Source organism: Eubalaena glacialis, chromosome 9, assembly GCF_028564815.1.
Source record: "Eubalaena glacialis isolate mEubGla1 chromosome 9, mEubGla1.1.hap2.+ XY, whole genome shotgun sequence".
Classification (NCBI taxonomy): domain Eukaryota; kingdom Metazoa; phylum Chordata; class Mammalia; order Artiodactyla; family Balaenidae; genus Eubalaena; species Eubalaena glacialis.
The window spans coordinates 122,680,023-122,700,744 of record NC_083724.1 but is presented as its reverse complement, the minus strand read 5'-3'; the positions used below and the strand labels follow the sequence as shown (position 1 = coordinate 122,700,744).

The 20,722-nt window shown below is 37.5% G+C and overlaps 1 protein-coding gene across 7 annotated transcripts in view; it reads right to left on the bottom strand.

The window, feature by feature from the left end:
• NEK1 (NIMA related kinase 1) overlaps positions 1-20,722 on the bottom strand; it is a 227,791-nt gene that overhangs the window by 161,387 nt on the left and 45,682 nt on the right. For all 7 annotated transcript variants that reach the window (XM_061200799.1, XM_061200802.1, XM_061200796.1 and 4 more), the window contains 3 exons: positions 4,460-4,543; positions 1,946-2,013; positions 1,734-1,820 (listed from right to left, as the gene is read on the bottom strand). In XM_061200799.1, coding sequence (XP_061056782.1) covers positions 1,734-1,820; positions 1,946-2,013; positions 4,460-4,543 — 239 coding nt within the window. The remainder of the gene's footprint in view (positions 1-1,733; positions 1,821-1,945; positions 2,014-4,459; positions 4,544-20,722) is intronic.

The following is a 20,722-nucleotide window of genomic DNA, read 5'->3' as shown; positions in this document are numbered from 1 at the left end:
AAGGACAAAAATCAGTAAATTTCATGGATGCTTCATTTAGTTTTTTTATTTTGCATAAATCAAAATGTTTTGTTCAATTATTTGCAAAATACCACAATTTCTTAAATACTATAAAAGCAAAATACTGCTTTAATGAAGAAGAAAATATTAATTTACTAAAATTAAATCTGAAACAAATCTGTGACAGCCAACTAAAATATGTAAGTACATTAATTTATTTTCTCCTAATTTAAAGACGTAGTTACACTATCTTCTTTATCCACACTCCCTTCCGCTCTTTTATCTCAAACAGATAGTTCTGTAACTAAAAGACTACTTCTATTTTTAAAAGGAAAAAACCCCCCACAATTTAGAGCTACAGTGGTCCTTGGAAGTCAAAAAAAAACAAAAACAAAAAAACCACTGCTCCTGGAAGTTGAACTTATTGGAAAAGAATAAAGCCCATTATTGAAATCAAAAAGTTATCTTTACCCAAACTCTCACAAAAATCTCCAAATATCAACTTGTAACCTCCAAAATCTGTTTAATTTTAAGATTCAACTAAGAAAAAAATGTAAATGTAATTAAGCTTTTAGTAACTTGTACATGTTACAAACTAAAAGCTATAAACAAAAACATTAAATTAATGATCTTATCAATAAAATACTTTAAAATACATTTGGGAAAATATGAATTTCAAAGTATAATTGATGATGCTCATCCATTACATTTTTAAAGCATCTTCCCCACAAAACCAATTTTACATAAAATTCTCCAAGGGATGATTAAATCCGTTCCAAATTTAAAGACTAATATTTTCACAGTTGAGTTATCCACAAGACACAGAAACAGCATTAAAATGTAAAATTACTTTAGCTCAAAGAAAATACTACTATCTTTTAGAATATCTACTAATAATACACTGCATGGACTTGACTGATCATTGTAATTTAAACTGGTCTTAAATACATTCCTCGGATGACGTTCTCAGACCTTCTGCTCAGGTCTGAAACAAGCTTCCTCTCTACCCTCAAAAAAAAAAAAGGGGGGGGGGCAGGGGGATAGCAACCATGAATACATGCATTACTGCCAGCTACCACTTTCTTCCTTTCGGCTTCTAAGGGTGCTTTCAAAATTAAGACCAATGCTTCCTGGTTGGCATTTTTAAATTAGTGTGTATGAGAGAAAATAAAGGGTAACTGGAATTCAGTGGCAGAATTCCTCTTCCCGACACATATATTAGTCAATCTGTTAGCCATAATACTGCCCAGTGATTAGGAATTTGTGCTTGGGAGCCAGATGCCTGGGATTTTGAAGTTACTTTACCTCTTTCTGCATTTGGAAAGGAGGAATGAATAATACCTACAACTCACAAGGTTATCGTGAAGATAAAAAGAGTTAATGCATAGAATGCATTTAAAACAGTGCCTGGTATATAGTAAGTGTTCAATAAATATTAACTATGATAATTCAATAAGTGACTATTACAAACAGAAAGACAAAGAAAGCACTCTATTTCCCATTATAGCTTAAATAATAAAGTGATTCTTTCTATAGCTCCTTCAGCAAGATAGTGAAACAGCTTCTTTACAATTCCCCTCATTATATACTAAAAAAATGTATATACATATGTATATATATGTTTACATATGTGCATTACTGATTTTAGAATAATATTCTGAAGGTTAGTAAAGACAGTACAACAGAGAAAGGTGTAAAGGAAATAAACATGTAATGAATATCATTTTAAATACCTTTTATTATTATATGGTTTGTTTTCACAGATTTCGGGTGACAAGTAGTATGGGGTCCCTATGCAAGTCCGAACCAGCTCCACAGTACTACAACAAAAGAGAGTTACTGGAGAAGCTTAAGACACTTAAAGACATTACCACACATACATCAGCAGGGATTAAAATTTCACTGAAGACATTATAGCAAACCAAAGTTTAAAACTGTATGTTACCTATTAAGAACTCTAGCGATTCCAAAATCTCCAAGTTGTATTGTCCCATCTTTGGTTAAAAATATGTTCTGTAAAAGAGATGAAAAAAAAGCCAGAAATATTGCTACAGTCCAGTTTTTAGTCAACGACTTCTGTCATAAAAATGAATCCAGTTAAAAAATAATGCTGGGATAAGTGGATATCCACATGCAAAAGAATGAATGTAGACCCCTATCTCACACCATAAGCAAAAATTAACTCAGAATGGATTCTAGACCTAAATGTGAGAACTATAAAACTCCTAGAGGAAAACACAGGAGTGAATCTCCATGCCACTGGGTTACGCAATGATTTCTTAGATATGACACCAAAAGCACAAGCAAAAAAGAAGATACAGATAAATTGGATTTCATTAAATTAAAAACTTTTGTGCAAAGGACACCATCAAGAAAGTAAACAGACAACCCACAGAATTGGGGAAAATATTTGCAAATCATGTATCTGACAAAGAATTTGTATCCAGCATAAAGAACTCTTACAACTCAATAATAACCGAAGACAACCCAATTTTAAAATAGGCACAGTCATATATTATATGATCCATTTGTATCAAATGTCCAGAATAGGCAAATCCACAGAGACAGAAAGCATACCACTGGTTTCCAATGCTCTATCATCAAACTGCGGAGCCAGGAGTTTGTGGGGTTACATAAATTAAACTCCGTTATCAGTCAGATGTGAACCAAGCACATGCTCACAGCCAAAGATGGCACAAGGCAGGGTTGAGTGGAATGGAGTAAAATGGTCTGAAATGGGATTAGGAGGCAGAGGGTCGGGAGACAGGAAAGATGGGGTAGGGAGCCCCACCATAGTCCCTCTCCTTCCCACTACTCATCCTGGGGCTACAAGGCTACATAAGCAGCTGCAGGCCTAAGGAGGTAAGAAGACAGACACACGGCCTTGACATCAGGAAACAAAGCCCCTCTGCACTACCCACTCTGGGAATTGCGTGAGCCCAAGTGAGGCAAACGTGAAAGAAACCTCAATGCAAAGATGAGTGACCTGTGGGGACAAAGTGTCTCCCACAAAAGAATCCAATACACGTGAAGAAAGCTACTGCAAAGAAAAACAACCAATAAAATAACCGGAACCAGAATTCACTACAGACAGAATTAGTTTTATAAAGCAGTCCAATAAAAACTTTGAAGTAAATATATTTAGAAACTTGCAAAGAAATAAATGAAGAAATAAACATGCATTTGAAAAGAACAAGATATTATGAAACAAAACCCAATTACAATAAGAACAGATGTATATGAAAAACCATTTAGAAATCTTGGAGAGAGAAAAAGTCATAATAAAGTCAACAGATGAGAAAAGCACTAGTTTACACAAAATTTCAAAGGGATTTAGTTAACTAGAAGATAGATCGAAAAATTTACATAGAATACAACTGAGAGAGACACAAATAAAATGTGAAAGAACAAATAAGACACTTGAAGGGACAAATTAAGAAGCTCCAACATGTGTCTAGAAAAAAATCCAGGAGACAACTGTGAAAGTAGCAAAAGAGAAATATTTGAAAAAATATAGCTAAACATTTTCTAGAACATTTCTAGAAGACATATACATTCTCAAAAGTACACAGCATAATGAATAAAAGTGAGCCTCACCAATTCACAAACTGTGAAATTTCAGAACCATGGGACAGAGAGAATATCCTAAATGGGCCAGAGAGAAGAAACAAGGGCAAGAAATTGCAAATTCATAAACAGCAACACAAGAAGCCAAAAGACAAATGGGCAACATCTTCAAAATTCTGTAGGAAAACAATTTCCAACTTAGAAGTTGATAACCAAATTATCATTAAAGTAAGAGAATCTTGGACTTCCCTTGTGGCGCAGTGGTTAAGAATCCGCCTGCCAAGGCAGGGGACATGGGTTCGAACCCTGGTCCGGGAAGATCCCACATGCTGCGGAGCAACTAAGCCCATGCACCACAACTACCGAGCCTGCGCTCTAGAGCCCGCGAGCCACAACTACTGAGCCCGCGTGCCACAACTACTGAAGCCCGCGCACCTAGAGCCCGTGATCCACAAGAGAAGCCACTGCAATGAGAAGCCCACACACCGCAATGAAGAGTAGCCCCCGCTCACTGCGCTAGAGAAAGCCCGCGCAAAGCAACAAAGACCCAATGCAGCCAAAAATAAATTAAAAAAAAAAAAAATTTTTTTTCAAAAATTAAAAAAAAATAAAGTAGGAGAATCTTCAAACATGCAAAATCTCAGAAAAAATCCCTTCCACACAACCATTGTTCTGGATTTCTTCCATCATAATGAGAGAGCAGGACATGAAAAGCAGGCAAAGACCTAACACATGACGCCTGTGTGATCTTCAGGGTTACAGTGGAGTGGGGACCGTGAAGGGAGAAGACAGTCGGATGCAGACAGCACCAAGCTCAAACATTCTAGCCCAAGACAATGCTGGCCCCATGTCCACATCCACTGAGAAGTTAGTAGTGACAGAATAAACTTACCTGTGATTTTATGTCTCGATGAAGAATTTTTCTATCATGTACATGTTTCAGGGCCAAACATATCTGTACAAACCAGTCCAAAATCTAGGAGGGAAAAATCAGATCTGTCATTTCTTTTAAAATTTACATTTCACAGTAGTCTTTCCTTGATCATTAAAACGATTCAGAAACATTCAGGGATGAGGGGAACTATATCCTTAAAAAAATTAGGCTATAATGTTTCACTTCACTGTACTGTAATTAATGTCACTAACATTAGGTAGATATTCGAGCCAAGTGACACATTATGTGCAGCACACATGGTAAGTTTAATTGTAAGACACTGCTACTGAAGCGTCTCTTATAAATCAGAATTAATATGGAAAGAAATTTCCAGAGAAAAGTGAAAAATAGAATTACTTTATATTTTAGTATAGTATGATGGTAAGTGACTTTTTTTGTTGTTAAATATATCTTTTTTTCTATATACGTAAGTAAAAATCATAAGAGGAAAAAAATTAGGCTGGAAATTTGGAAGACATCTCTGACTTTTTTCTCGCTCCACATTCATCACATAAAAACACACACTCTGGAGCTGGCCACTTGAAAGTAAAAAGGTTGACTTTCTACCTCACTCCTAACACCAAAAGAATTCCAAGTAGATGGCATTTTTAAACATGAAAAAATTAAAGTATAAAACGAGGAAGAAAACATAGGTTAATTTTCTATACGCTTTGACGGACGCAGGACTTCCAAAACATGATACCAAACCCACAAGTCACAAGAAAAGTTCCCTATATAAATTTTAAAACATCTGGATGGCAAAATATACAATTAAATTTCATAATTATTTGAGAAAATACCTGCAACATAACTCATAGACTGCTAATCCTCTAATACACAGCAGTTCTTCAACATCACTGAGAAAAACATGGCAGCCAAAATAAGAAGTGGACAGAAGATGGGAAAGGCAAATGACAGAGGAAACATAAGACAATAAACATATAAACCAAATACTAATTTCCCACCAAATTAAAAAAATAGCAATTAAACAAGATACCACTGTAACCTGACAAAGATGAAGTGATAAACAATGTTGGCCAGAATGTGAGGAAATAAGTCTTTGCATACCCTGTTTGTGAGAAAGTTAATTACAGTTACTTGGTAAAAATTTTAAATTCACATACCATTTGAAAGAGCAACTGAAATTTCAAATTTATCCTACAGATAAAATGTCACAAATACAAAAGAATATGTACAAGAATGTGTACTCCAGCATTGTTCGTCCACCTAAACATCATCAAGGGCCTGGTAAAATATCACAATTGGTATCACTAGAATTCTATGCAGCCACTGGGAAGAAGGAAGTACTTCTATGTATGTACACGGTGAAGGGAAAAGAAGAAAGTCACAGCACGGTATGCAGAGCACACTCCTTTTTTTAAGTCTCTTTCTGTCTATAACATACCAGAACTCTGTATAATTGTTTACAACTGTGTGCTGTGTGTAGGGAGGGTGCACAGAAGGACAGCTACCCATCAGTTAACAGTGTCTTCTTCAGGGAAGTAGATTTTCAGAAGAATGAATAAAAGGCAAGTAACAAGCTTTACTTTTTATTCTTCTCTCTTCAGTATTTTTTTTAAAGAACAAACGTTACATTAAAGTAACGTAAAATTAGAGACTCTGGGAGGGCTCATGCCAAGGAGTACTTCCCAGAACTTCTGCTGCCAGTGTCCTCGTCCCCGCGGTGAGCCACAGCCACCGCCCGCCTCTGCAGGAGACCCTCCAACGCTAGCAGGCCAATGAAATGGGAGACAAGGGTAACAACTTTATTCAGAGAGCAGAGAGTCCAAGAAGATGGCAGACTAATGTCCCAGAGAACCATCCTGCCAGGCTCTGAACGCTAGTTTCTTTTACAGAACAAAGAGGTATTGTAAGATTCAGGCTGCTAATGTTGGCATATGCGCACTTAGCCTTAAAAGAGATTAAGTTGAGAAGCAAGAACTACAATCCTAAAGCCTGTGGAACAAAAACCACATTCACAGAAAGATAGACAAGATGAAAAGGCAGAGGGCTATGTACCAGATGAAGGAACAAGATAAAACCCCAGAAAAACAACTAAATGAAGTGGAGACAGGCAACCTTCCAGAAAAAGAATTCAGAATAATGATAGTGAAGATGATCCAGGACCTCAGAAAAAGAATGGAGGCAAAGATCAAGAAGATGCAAGAAATGGTTAACAAAGACCTAGAAGAATTAAAGAACAACAAACAAAGAGGAACAATACAATAACTGAAATGAAAACTACACTAGAAGGAATCAATAGCAGAATAACTGAGGCAGAAGAACGGATAAGTGACCTGGAAGACAGAATGGTGGAATTCACTACTGTGGAACAGAATAAAGAAAAAAGAATGAAAAGAAATGAAGACAGCCTAAGAGACCTCTGGGACAACATTAAACGCAGCAACATTCACGTTATAGGGGTCCCAGAAGGAGGAGAGAGAGAGAAAGGACCCAAGAAAATATTTGAAGAGATTATAGTCGAAAACTTCCCAAACATGGGAAAGGAAATAGCCACCCAAGTCCAGGAAGCGCAGCGAGTCCCATACAGGATAAACCCAAGGAGAAACACGCCAAGACACATAGTAATCAAACTGGCAAAAATTAAAGACAAATTATTGAAAGCAGCAAGGGAAAAACGACAAATAACATGCAAGGGAACTCCCATAAGATTAACAGCTGATTTCTCAGCAGAAACTCTACAAGCCAGAAGGGAGTGGAACGATATACTTAAAGTGATGAAAGGGAAGAACTTACAACCAAGATTACTCTACCCAGCAAGGATCTCATTCAGATTTGATGGAGAAATCAAAAGCTTTACAGACAAGCAAAAGCTAAGAGAATTCAGCACCACCAAACCAGGTCTACAACAAATGCTAAAGGAATTTCTCTAAGTGGGAAACACAAGAAAAGAAAAGGACCTACAAAAACAAATCCATAACAATTAAGAAAATGGTCATAGGAACATACATGTTGATAATTACCTTAAATGTGAATGGATTAAATGCTCCAACCAAAAGACACAGGCTTGCTGAATGGATACAAAAACAAGACTCATATATATGCTGTCTACAAGAGACCCACTTCACACCTAGGGACACATACAGACTGAAAGTGAGGGGATGGAAAAAGATATTCCATGGAAATGGAAATCAAAAGAAAGCTGGAGTAGCAATACTCATATCAGATAAAATAGACTTTAAAATAAAGAATGTTACAAGAGACAAGGAAGGACACTACATAATGATCAAGGGATCAATCCAAGAAGAAGATATAACAATTATAAATATATATGCACCCAACATAGGAGCACCTCAATACATAAGGCAACTGCTAACAGCCATAAGAGGAAATCAACACTAACACAATAATAATGGGGGACGTTAACACCTCACTTACACCAATGGACAGATCATCCAAAACGAAAATAAATAAGGAAACAGAAGCTTTAAATGACACAATAGACCAGATAGATTTAATTGATATTTATAGGACATTCCATCCAAAAACAGCAGATTACACTTTCTTCTCAAGTGCACATGGAACATTCTCCAGAACAGATCACATCTTGGGTCACAAATCAAGCCTCAGTAAATTTAAGAAAACTGAAATCATATCAAGCATCTTTTCTGACCACAATGCTATGAGATTAGAAATGAATCACAGGGAAAAAAACTTAAAAAACACAAACACATGGAGGGTAGACAATACGTTACTAAATAACCAAGAGATCACTGAAGAAATCAAAGAGGAAATCAAAAAATACCTAGAGACAAATGACAATGAAAACACGATGATCCAAAACCTATGGGATGCAGCAAAAGCAGTTCTAAGAGGGAAGTTTATAGCTATACAAGCCTACCTCAAGAAACAAGAAAAATCTCAAATAAACAATCTAACCTTACACCTAAAGGACCTAGAGAAAGAAGAACAAACAAAACCCAAAGTTAGCAGAAGGAAAGAAATTGTAAAGATCAGAGCAGAAATAAATGAAATACAAACAAAGAAAACAATAGCAAAGATCAATAAAACTAAAAGCTGGTTCTTTGAGAAGATACACAAAATTGATAAACCATTAGCCAGACTCATCAAGAAAAAGAGGGAGAGGACTCAAATCAATAAAATTAGAAATGAAAAAGGAGAAGTTACAACAGACACCACAGAAATACAAAGCATCCTAAGAGACTACTACAAGCAACTCTATGCCAATAAAATGGACAAGCTGGAAGAAATGGACAAATTCTTAGAAAGGGATAACCTTCCAAGACTGAACCAGGAAGAAATAGAAAATATGAACAGACCAATCACAAGTAATGAAATTGAAACTGTGATTAAAAATCTTCCAACAAACAAAAGTCCAGGACCAGATGGCTTCACAGGTGAATTCTATCAAACATTTAGAGAAGAGTTAACACCCATCCTTCTCAAACTCTTCCAAAAAATTGCAGAGGAGGGAACAGTCCCAAACTCATTCTATGAGGCCACCATCACCCTGATACCAAAACCAGACAAAGATACTACAAAAAAAGAAAATTACAGACCAATATCACTGATGAATATAGATGCAAGAATCCTCAATAAAATACTAGCAAACAGAATCCAACAACACATTAAAAGGATCATATACCATGATCAAGTGGGATTTATCCCAGGGATGCAAGGATTCTTCAATATACGCAAATCAATCAATGTGATACACCATATTAACAAATTGAAGAATAAAAACCATATGATAATCTCAATCGATGCAGAAAAAGCTTTGACAAAATTCAACACCCATTTATGATACAAACTCTCCAGAAAGTGGGCATAGAGGGAACCTACCTCAACATAATAAAGGCCATATACGACAAACCCACAGCCAACGTCATTCTCAATGGTGAAAAACTGAAAGCATTTCCTCTAAGATCAGGAACAAGACAAGGATGTCCACTCTCACTGCTATTATTCAACATAGTTTTGGAAGTCCTAGCCACGGCAATCAGAGAAGAAAAAGAAATAGAAGGAATACAAATTGGAAAAGGAGAAGTAAAACTGTCACTGTTTGCAGATGACATGATACTATACATAGAGAATCCTAAAGATGCCACCAGAAAACTACTAGAGCTAATCTATGAATTTGGTAAAGTTGCAGGATACAAAATTAATGCACAGAAGTCTCTTGCATTCCTATACACTAATGATGAAAAATCTGAAAGAGAAATTAAGGAAACACTCCCATTTACCACTGCAACAAAAAGAATAAAATACCTAGGAATAAACGTACCTAGGGAGACAAAAGACCTGTATGCAGAAAACTATAAGACACTGATGAAAGAAATTAAAGATGATACAAACAGATGAAGAGATATACCATGTTCTTGGATCGGAAGAATCAACATTGTGAAAATGACTATACTACCCAAAGCAATCTACAGATTCAATGCAATCCCTATCAAATTACCATTGGCATTTTTACAGAACTAGAACAAAAAAATCTTAAAATTTGTATGGAAACACAAAAGACCCCGAATAGCCAAAGCAGTCTTGAGGGGAAAAAAACAGAGCTGGAGGAATCAGGCTCCCTGACTTCAGACTATACTACAAAGCTACAGTAATCAAGACAATATGGTACTGGCACAAAAACAGAAACACAGATCAATGGAACAAGATAGAAAGCCCAGAGAGAAACCCACAGACCTATGGTCAACTAATCTATGACAAAGGAGGCAAGGATATACAATGGAGAAAAGACAGTCTCTTCAATAAGTGGTGCTGGGAAAACTGGACGGCTACATGTAAAAGAATGAAATTAGAACACTCCCTAACACCAAACACAAAAATAAACTCAAAATGGATTAGAGACCTAAATGTAAGACCGGACACTACAAAACTCTTAGAGAAAAACAGGAAGAACACTCTTTGACATAAATCACAGAAAGATCTTTTTTGATCCACCTCCTAGAGTCATGGAAATAAAAACAAAAGTAAACAAATGGGACCTAATGAAACTTCAAAGCTTTTGCACAGCAAAGGAAACCATAAACAAGACAGACAGACAATCCTCAGAATGGGAGAAGATATTTGCAAATGAATCAACGGACAAAGGATTAATCTCCAAAATATATAAACAGCTCATGCAGCTCAATAATAAAGAAACAAACAACCCAATCCAAAAATGGGCAGAAGACCTAAATAGACATTTCTCCAAAGAAGACATACAGATGGCCAAGAAGCAAATGAAAAGCTGCTCAATGCCACTAATTATTAGAGAAATGCAAATCAAAACTACAATGAGGTATCACCTCACACCAGTTAGAATGGGCATCATCAGAAAATCTACAAACAACAAATGCTGGAGAGGGTGTGGAGAAAAGGGAACCCTCTTGCACTGTTGGTGGGAATGTAAATTGATACAGCCACTATGGAGAACAGTATGGAGGTTCCTTAAAAAACTAAAAATAGAATTACCTTATGACCCAGCAATCCCAGTACTGGGCCTATGCCCAGAGAAAACCATAATTCAAAAAGACACATGCACCCCAACGTTCATTGCAGCACTATTTACAATAGCCAGGCCATGGAAGCAACCTAAATGTCCATCGACAGATGAATGGATAAAGAAGATGTGGTACATAAATACAATGGAATATTACTGAGCCATAAAAAGGAACGAAATTGGGTCATTTGTTGAGACGTGGATGGATCTAGAGACTGCCACACAGAGTGAAGTAAGTCAGAAAGAGAAAAATAAATATCGTATATTAACGCATGTATGTGGAACCTAGAAAAATGGTACAGATGAACCGGTTTGCAGGGCAGAAGTTGAGACACAGATGTAGAGAACAAACGTATGGACACCAAGGGGGGAAAGCCGCGGGGGGGTGGGGATGGTGGTGTGATGAATCGGGCAACTGGGATTGACATGTATACACTGATGTGTATAAAATTGATGACTAATAAGAAGCTACTGTATAAAAAAGTAAATAAAATTCAAAAACAAACAACAAACAAACAAAACAAAACAAACAAAAAAAGTAACCTAAAATTAATTAAAAAAATTTTTTTTGAAAAAACAACCCTCTCGGTTCAGTTCGGTAGATATTTACTGAGGACTACACAAATTTTAAGTTCCTTTCCATATTCACATAAGGCGGTGTAAGTAGAAAAATTAAATATAGTTCTCTGAGTTCATTCATACAGTGGCAGAAATACACTTTTAGACAAATACCTAATAAAATGCACAAGTCTTATAACAGCAATGTGCACTGAGAGAGCAATTAACTCCAGCAGGGAGTGGTCAGGAAAAGTATAAAAAGAAAATGAATATTCAGCTCAGTTGAGTCTTCTTGTTATACAGTCTACCTGGAGCGCCTGGGACACATGCTAGGAACCACCAATTCCTCGTTTTACAGATTACTGTTTTTCATTACCATACTTCCCATACCTGTACTCATTTATAATTTGGCAAAAATGTATTCAGCACCAACAATGTACCTGATATGGGCTGGAATTGGCCAAAAAAGTTAATAAAAGAGCTCACAGACCAGGAGTCAGCAAATTTATTCTGTAAAGGGCCAGAGGGTAAATATTTTAGGTTTTGCAGACCCCATGGTCTCTGTCCCAAGTCAAATTTGCCACTGTAGTATAAATGCAGCCAGAGATTATATACAAACAAATAAGCATGAACTGTTTAAATAAAACTTTATTTACAAACAAAGACGTGGGCCGACTTTGCTGACCCGCATCAGAGACCAGGACGGAGATGAGTAAGTACAGCAGAGGTGATGCTCTGAGTGTTGACAGCACAGAGGACAACAGCCAACTCAGCCTGGAAGCAATAAAGCAAAAACGACGAGGTTCCAGAGGGAAGTTCTGAGGAGGAGGAGGAGGGCACAGCGGCCATGAGCAAAAGTCTGTGCTAACCTCTGTCTGTCCAGTTCAGCCCGTCTTACATCAGGGCTGGAGGGGAGGGAAGGCATTAAATTACAGGCCTGCTTCTAACCACTTCTCCTCTTCACTTCCTTGAACACATTAGCTCACATTAATATTTACAAAATAATGTTGGGATAATGGCATTCTCTTGCTCAAAAGAGAATGTCCCTATTTGTCCCTATTTGCCAAATTCCAATGCTATAAAATGCTGAGCCAGCCCAACTAAACACATGGTAATTATCATACACTTGTCTGAATTACAGCTTTATGTGTACGTGTTATTTCCATTACTATAGACTGCCTTAGAGCACTAAAACAATTCCACAGTCCACCTTCTCTGCTCCAAAACTCAGGTTTCTTTGTGCAACGGAATGTGTTAAAATTTACTAAAGTATGCTGTTTTGACATGTTTATTCATTGTAAAAATTTTTTTGAGAAACTTTTACTGCCAAATGTTGTATTAGTGGAAAAACGGAACTTGGCTTTCTAATAGAACCGTAAATTGATCTTAGAGCGCCTGTAAGAGGTTATAAGAGCTTACTTACTATTTAACTTCCGTGTAATTTGCCCAGAAAGCAGATATCCCAGGTCCACCAGAATAATTTTCTCTGCTTTCTACTGACTTTATCGTTTCTGTTTTTGAACAAAGGTTCCTCACCTATGAGAGTGCTAAGGATCCTTATAATTGTATTACCTTCATGTATATTTAAAAAAATTTTTAATTGTAGTAAAATACACAGAACACAAAATTTACCATCTTAACCATTTTTAAGTGCCTACTTCAGTGGTATTAAGTACATTCATATTGTTGTACAACTATCACCACCTGTACAACTCTTTTCATCTTGTAAAACTGAAACATTAAATGTTAAACAGTTCTCCCCACTCCCCTCTTTCCCTCGTCCTTAGACATCACTATTCTACTTTCTGTCTCTATGATTTCGAGTACTCTATGTCATAAACATGGAATCACACAGTATTCATCTTTTTGTGACTGGCTCATTTCACTTAACATAATATTCTCATGGTCAGTCCACTGTAGTATATGTCAGAATTCCCTTCCTTTTTTAAGGATGACTGATATGGAGGGTTACTTCTGTCACTTTCCTATTTGTTTTCTATATGCCTTGTGGTTCTTTTGTCCCTATTTCCTGCATTAGTGTCTTCTTTGTGCTTAGCTGATTTTTGTGTTGTGAAACATTTAAATTCATCTCTCACTTACTTTTTAAAAAAAATTTATTGACTTATTTATCTTTGGCTGCGTTGGGTCTTCATTGCTGTGCACCGGCTTTCTCTAGTTGCGGCAAGCAGGAGCTACTCTTCGTTGCGGTGCACAGGCTTCTCATTGCGGTGGCTTCTCTTGTTCCAGAGCATGGGGCTCTAGGCACGTGGGCTTCAGTAGTTGTGGCGTGTGGGCTCAGTAGTTGTGGCTTGTGGGCTCTAGAGCACAGGCTCAGCAGTTGTGGCACACAGGCTTAGTTGCTACGCAGCATGTGGGATCTTCCTGGCTCAGGGCTCGAACCCATGTCCCCTGCACAGCAGGCAGATTCTTAACCATGGTGCCACCAGGAAAGCCCCTCTCATTTACTTGTATATATTGGGTTGGCCAAAAGGTTCGTTCAGTTTTTTCCATAAGATGGCTCTAGTAGCACTTAGCTGTCTTTAACTTCATTTGAAACACTTTTGTTAGACTGTCTATGACAGCTGTCATATCAGCATGCATTTAAAAAAGACATCAAAATTGGCGAATTTTTGTGTAGCCATTTTAATATTGAAGATGGAAGAGAAAAAGCAACATTTTCGGCATATTATGTTTTATTATGTCAGAAAGGTAAAAACACAACCGAAATGCAAAAAAAGATTTGTGCAGTGTATGGAGAAGGTGCTGTGACATGTCAAAAGCAGTTTGCACAGTTTCGTGGTGGAGAGTTCTCGCTGGACGATGCTCCACTGTCGGATAGACCATATGAAGTTGACAGCGATAAAATCGAGACGTTAATTGAGAACAATCAACATTATACCATGCGGGAGGTAGCCGACATACTCAGAATAGCCAAATCAAGTGCTGAAAATCATTTGCACCAGCTTGGTTATGTGAATCGCTTTGATGTTTGGGTTCCACATAAGTTAAGCGAAAAAACCTTCTTAACTGTATTTCCGCAGGCGATCCTCCTCTACTTAAATGTAATGAAAATGTTCCATTTTTTAAAACAAATTGTGACAGGCAATGAAAAGAGGATACTGTACAATAATGTGGAACAGAAGAGATAGTGGAGCAAGCGAAATAAACCACCACCAACCACACCAAAAGCTGGTCTTCATCCGAAGAAGGTGATATTGTGTATATGGTGGGATTGGAAGGGAGTTGTCTATTATGAGCTCCCTCCAAAAAACCAAACGATTAATTCCAACAAGTACTGCTCCCACTTAGACCAACTGAAAGCAGCACTCGACGAAAAGAGTCCAGAATTAGTCAACAGAAAACGCATAATCTTCCATCAGGATAATGCAAGACTACATGTTTCTTTGATGACGAGGCAAAAACTGTACAGCTTGGCTGGGAAGTTCTGATTCATCCGCTGTATTCACCAGACATTGCACCTGCGGATTTCCATTTATTTTGGTCTTTACAAAATTATCTTAATGAAAAAATTTCAATTCCCTGGAAGACTGTAAAAGGCACCTGGAACAGTTCTTTGCTCAAAAAGATAAAAAGTTTTGGGAAGATGGAATTATGAAGTTGCCTGAAAAATGGCAGAAGGTAGTGGAACAAAATGGTGTATATGTTATTCAATAAAGTTCTTGGTGAAAATGAAAAATGGGTCTTTTATTTTTACTTAAAAACTGAAGGCACTTTTTGGTCAACCCAAAAAGTGTATACCTAATACCTATTTTCTTTGTGTTAACAAAGGGATTACTTTCGATACCATAAAACTACAATACTCTAATTTGGACTTGTACCAGCTTAACTCCAATAACATATAAAAACTCTGCTCCTGGGCTTCCCTGGTGTCGCAGTCGTTAAGAATCTGCCTGCCAATGCAGGGAACACGGGTTCGAGCCGTGGTCTGGGAAGATCTCACATGCCACGGAGCAACTAAGCCCATGCGCCACAACTACTGAGCCTGCGCTCTAGAGCCCTCGAGCCACAACTACTGAGTCCGCGTGTACAACTACTGAAGCCCGCATGCCTAGAGCCCGTGCTCCGCAACAAGAGAATCCACTGCAATGAGAAGCCCGCGCACTGCAAGGAAGAGTAGGCCCCCCTCGCCGCAGCTAGAGAGAGCCCGCGCGCAGCAATGAAGACCCAATGCAGCCAAAAATAAATAAATAAAATAAATTAAAAGAAAAAAAAAAAACCCTGCTCCTTTACATCTCTGTCCTACTTCTTTCAGTTGCTGATGTCACCAAATTACATCTTTGTACAATTACATCATTGTTTGTATGTTTCAAAATGTAAAACTAATAATTTTTTTAAAGTGCATTTGTCTCTTAAATCATGTAGAAAAACAAAATGGGGAGTTACAAACCAGTTACAATAATACCAGCTTTTAGACTAGTAATTGCTTTTTAAAAAATTTATTAGTCTCAAAATCATGTAGAAAAAGGGGAGTCACAAACCACTGTTGTAACAATTCTAGCTTTTATAACTGCCTGTGTATTTACCTTTACTGAGCTCTCCATTTCTCCACATGGCTTCAAGCCACTGTCTAGTGTCCCTTCCTTTCAATCTGAAAGACTCCATTTAGCACTTCTTTCAGTGCAACTCTAGTAGTAACAAATAGCTTCAGCTTTTGTTTATCTGGAAATGTCTCTCATTTCTGAAGGACAATTTTGCCAGATACAGTATTCCTGGTTGATAGCTTTTTTTCTTTCAGCACTTTGAATATATCAGCCCAGTGTTTTCTGGCCTCTAAAGTTTCCACTGAGAAATCTGCTAGAAATCTTACTGACGATTCCTTGTATGTGATGAGCCACTTCCCTCTTGCTGATTTAAAGATTCTCTGGCTTTCAACAGTTAGGTTATAGTGTGTCTGGGTGTGGGTCTCCTTGAGTTCATCCTACTTGGAGTTCACTGAGTTTCTTGGATGTTTGTATACATGTCTTTCATCAAATTTGGGAACTTTTCAGCCACTAACTCTTCAAATACTCTGTCTGTCCCTCTCTCCCTCTTCTCCTTCCCATGATGCACATGTTGGTCTGTGTGACAATGTCCCACAGGTCCCTTAAGCTCTGTTCATTTTTCTTCAATCTTTTATCTTTCTGTTACTCAGACTCAATAATTTCCATTGTCCTAGCTTCAAGTTCAGAGTCTTCTTCTTCAGGAAAGGTTCAAATCTGCCTTTGAATCTCTCTAATGAATTTTTCATTTTAGTTATTGTATCTTCCAGCTCCGGACTTTCTTTTTTGGTTTCTTTTTAGATTTTCTATCTCCTTATTGATATTTCTGTTTTGTTCATATAGTTTTTTTGACTTTCTCCACGTCTTCTTTTAGCTTTGAGCCTCTTTAAGACAGCTGTTTTTAACTCTTTGTCTAGTATATCTGCCATCAGATCTTTTTCAGGGACAGTTCCTGTTTTTTTTTTTTTTTTTTCCTATGAATGAGCTATACCTTCCTGTTTCTTTTTTTTTGCTGGAAAGTAGTCATTTGAATCTAAAAATGCGGTACCTCTGGAAGTCAGATTCTTCTCCTTCCCCAACATTTGCTGTTTTTTTTGTTTCTGTTTTTGTTGATTGTTGTACGTTGTCTCTGAGCCAAGATCAGCCTAAGGCACAAACTTAAAATCCTCTCAGGTCTTTTCTGAGTCTGCATGTTTCTCTGGATATGCATGTGACTTTTTAATTTCCCTCAGATCTGTGGTTGCTTTGAATGCCTTAAGTTTTTAACGTATGGCTCCCCAAAGGTGAAAAGAGAGAAATGAAGCAGGGGGAAAAGAGCTGCTGGCCCTTTAAATCCTCTGGAATTCACTTCAGCCAGAAGGGGAGAGGCTTGCAACAAAGTGGGGAGGAACAATAACAATGGCTGCCCACCTCTTTCCCCCCAGATCTGAAGTAGCCATCAACAATCAGAGCACAGATCCCTGATACGTGGAGGACAGGGACCTGTTTGCCCACCCTGGTTCCCACAAGGTGTATGCAAGCTGCTTCTGGGATGCATGCACAGCTGGATGTCTCAGTGCTGGGAGGTGGGGGATGAGTAGCCCCTGCTCCCTAACTAAGAGGTGAAATTGACTGAAATTAACCACAATTTACTATCCAAGCCTTCCCCTGGAAGTTGCAAAGCTTCAAGAGATTCCAGAGACCCAAAATAGTTACATCAGATAGATTGTGCCACTATATTGTTGTACAGGTGGGGAGACAGATTCCTAGTGTCTCCCACTCTACTATCTTCCCAGAATCTTCTCCATCTGTATTTATTTTAAAATACTTTATCTCTTTAATTAAATAGGTAACCAAATATTACTTTTCAGGTACCCAAAACTGTCTCTTAATCAAGTGACCAAATCCCTGACAACTCTGTAATCTTTCCTTCCCAAGATTAGATCCTAAATTTAGAAAAAATAAAATAAAAATTCTAGGCTACCTCTCACCATGTGTATTAGTTAGCTCAACATTTTTATAAGAGCTGCATGGGAAGACTTACCAAATCAACAAAGATGCTCAGCATTTTCTAGGTTAAGTTTGTATATGTAAAATATTATTAATATAAATATTTCAGAAAATGTATGCTTTATGGGAGGTCCCAGAGATTTGTCAATGACTTTGCTGTCCATTTTTACCCTTAGGGAAAATATTCATCAAGCCCATATCAAGTACCCCTATGGAGAACTGTATTCTACTATTGATTACTGTAAGAAATTACAGCCTTTCAGTCTCATTATCAACCAGGCCTTTGCTTCTTGATGACCAGAAGGCTCCTGGAAAGGACTGTACTAGGAACACTGAACTAATGACACCTCAAAAAACACACTCTTGAGTACAGGCTTCTGAGCTGAAACTGCTGACATTGAACAATGGACTGAGTCAATATTCCTAAGGCTTTTTCAGTCCAGAAGCTGATATACATCATAAAAGCAGACTCACCCAAAACCCAGCATGACAAGAATTACTAGGACTGAATGAACTGAATTAAATGAAATTTAATTGTGTCTATTTGTTTGGAATACTACTGGTATTATACATATATTTTTAATGTTCCATCCTTCTATACTTAATGAACATATGAAGTCCTTTTCTTTCTCTTCTTAAGCTATCTCTACTCTCAATTTAGTAAATTATGCTTTTCTAGACTGAAATATAACATCTTAAAATGATTATCTGCTTCTCACTGACCCATTCAGAATTTAGAAATAGTTTTAATGAGTTTTACTTTTCAGGAATATTGTAATTTTCATTGGTTCAATAAGAATGTACACTCCTTTTTACCAGAATATAACTACACAAATCAATTGTGCAACCAAAGCCATACCTGGACTGTCTTATGTGAGGATGATTTTCATTCAATCAGTTATGACAAGCCTGCTGTTAACAAATACACACAGAGCCAATTCCTACATTGTGCCACCAGGGAACTGGCCTAGTGCCTGACTTACAAGGTCTCAGCATCACAGGTGGCAAGGTCATTTAGTAGTAGCCAAAAACCTCGGCAAATCTGAAAACCCTCAAGAAGAAAGAAAATCACCCAAATTTATAGGTACTGCAGGTGAAATTCGGTGGAAAATGTACTGGGCTTGGTTTCCTGGCCTGGGGATAGAAGAAGAATTAATATTTTAAAAAATCCAATCTAAGATTCCTTATGAAAACTTCTGGACAGAAATCAATTCTGTGGCCTTAGTAGCTGCATAGTTGCTCAATTTTATAAGGCTCTGGATTTTCAGAGCAAACTCAAGGAAGTCTATATGCCTAATTAACACTCTGACTGCACCTAAATATTAGGGCCAACCCTACGAGACCAGACTTTCTTTTAAAAGAACATACATTTGGAAATTATCAGAAGAGGAGACTATCAGAAAATTTATCCAACACTTAGAAATAAGCCAAAAATAGTCAGTGGCACATCTTTTTAATATCTACGTGGGGAAAGGCCATCCAAGGATTGTTCAGCAGAATGTACTTAGTGCATATCATTGTTTACTACTGATTAAAAGTCACAGACTTAGTCAACTTGCTTCCTAACTTGACAAGCTTTTTTTCTAGTAAAGATGCAAACAAGGAAGTATCACTGAAGAGAATGGCTTGAGCAGTTGGAGAATTTCCTTCTCTCACACGTCTCTGCTCCCACTTCCTTCTAGAGATGGAACAAAACCATCTCAGACTGATTTCAACCTACAGCCTACAGCAAAAATGGCCTCTGACCTCTGTTTTCCTGCTTGAAAGCCCAGAGAGTAGCACGTTGTTTTTCTGTAAATAATTACCATTCTAAATAGGCTAACAATACTTGTCATTTTGAAGGGTAGGAAAAAATGCTATTAACTTAAAAGAAAGACTTGGCAAATTTTTATTGTTTATATGGAATAATCTCAGAGATGGACAAAAAAACTAGAGTAAATCTCCATAATTTCTAGGATTACAAGAAAGATACATGTACACACACACACATATATAACATTATATACTAAGAATATTTATCCAACAGTAAAACCAAATCCATAGAGCTTCCCTGGTGGCTCAGTGGTTAAGAATCCACCTGCCAATGCAGGGGACACAGGTTCGAGCCCTGGTCCGGGAAGATCCCACATGCCGCGGAGCAACTAAGCCGGTGCGCCACAACTACTGAGCCTGCGCTCTAGAGCCCGCGAGCCACAACTACTGAGCCCACGTGCCACAACTACTGAAGCCCACGCGCCTAGAGCCTGTGCTCCGCAACAAGAGAAGCCACAGCAATGAGAAGCCTGCGCACCACAACGAAGAGTAGCCCCCGCTCGCCACAACTAGAGAAAGCCTGCGTGCAGCAACGAAGACCAAAAATAAATAAATAAATAAATAAATAAATGTGAAAAACAAAACTAAACTAAATCCATAGATTATCAATGTACTTTACAGTATAATGTTACAGAATTTAACAGCAAGCATTTTAAAGTCCAAAAGAGACAAAAGAATAAAAATAAGCACAAGCAATGGAATATATCAGATAAAACTGTAATAAAAAAATAGCACTTTGTACACAAACAAACATTACTATCTGACCTGCACCACAACAGTACCTGGTAGGAATATCCCTACTACCGAATGAGGATGTGAAGTCACAAAGCAGTTAAGTAACTTGCAAACATAATTACCAAGCTGATAAGTAGGATAAGCACTCAA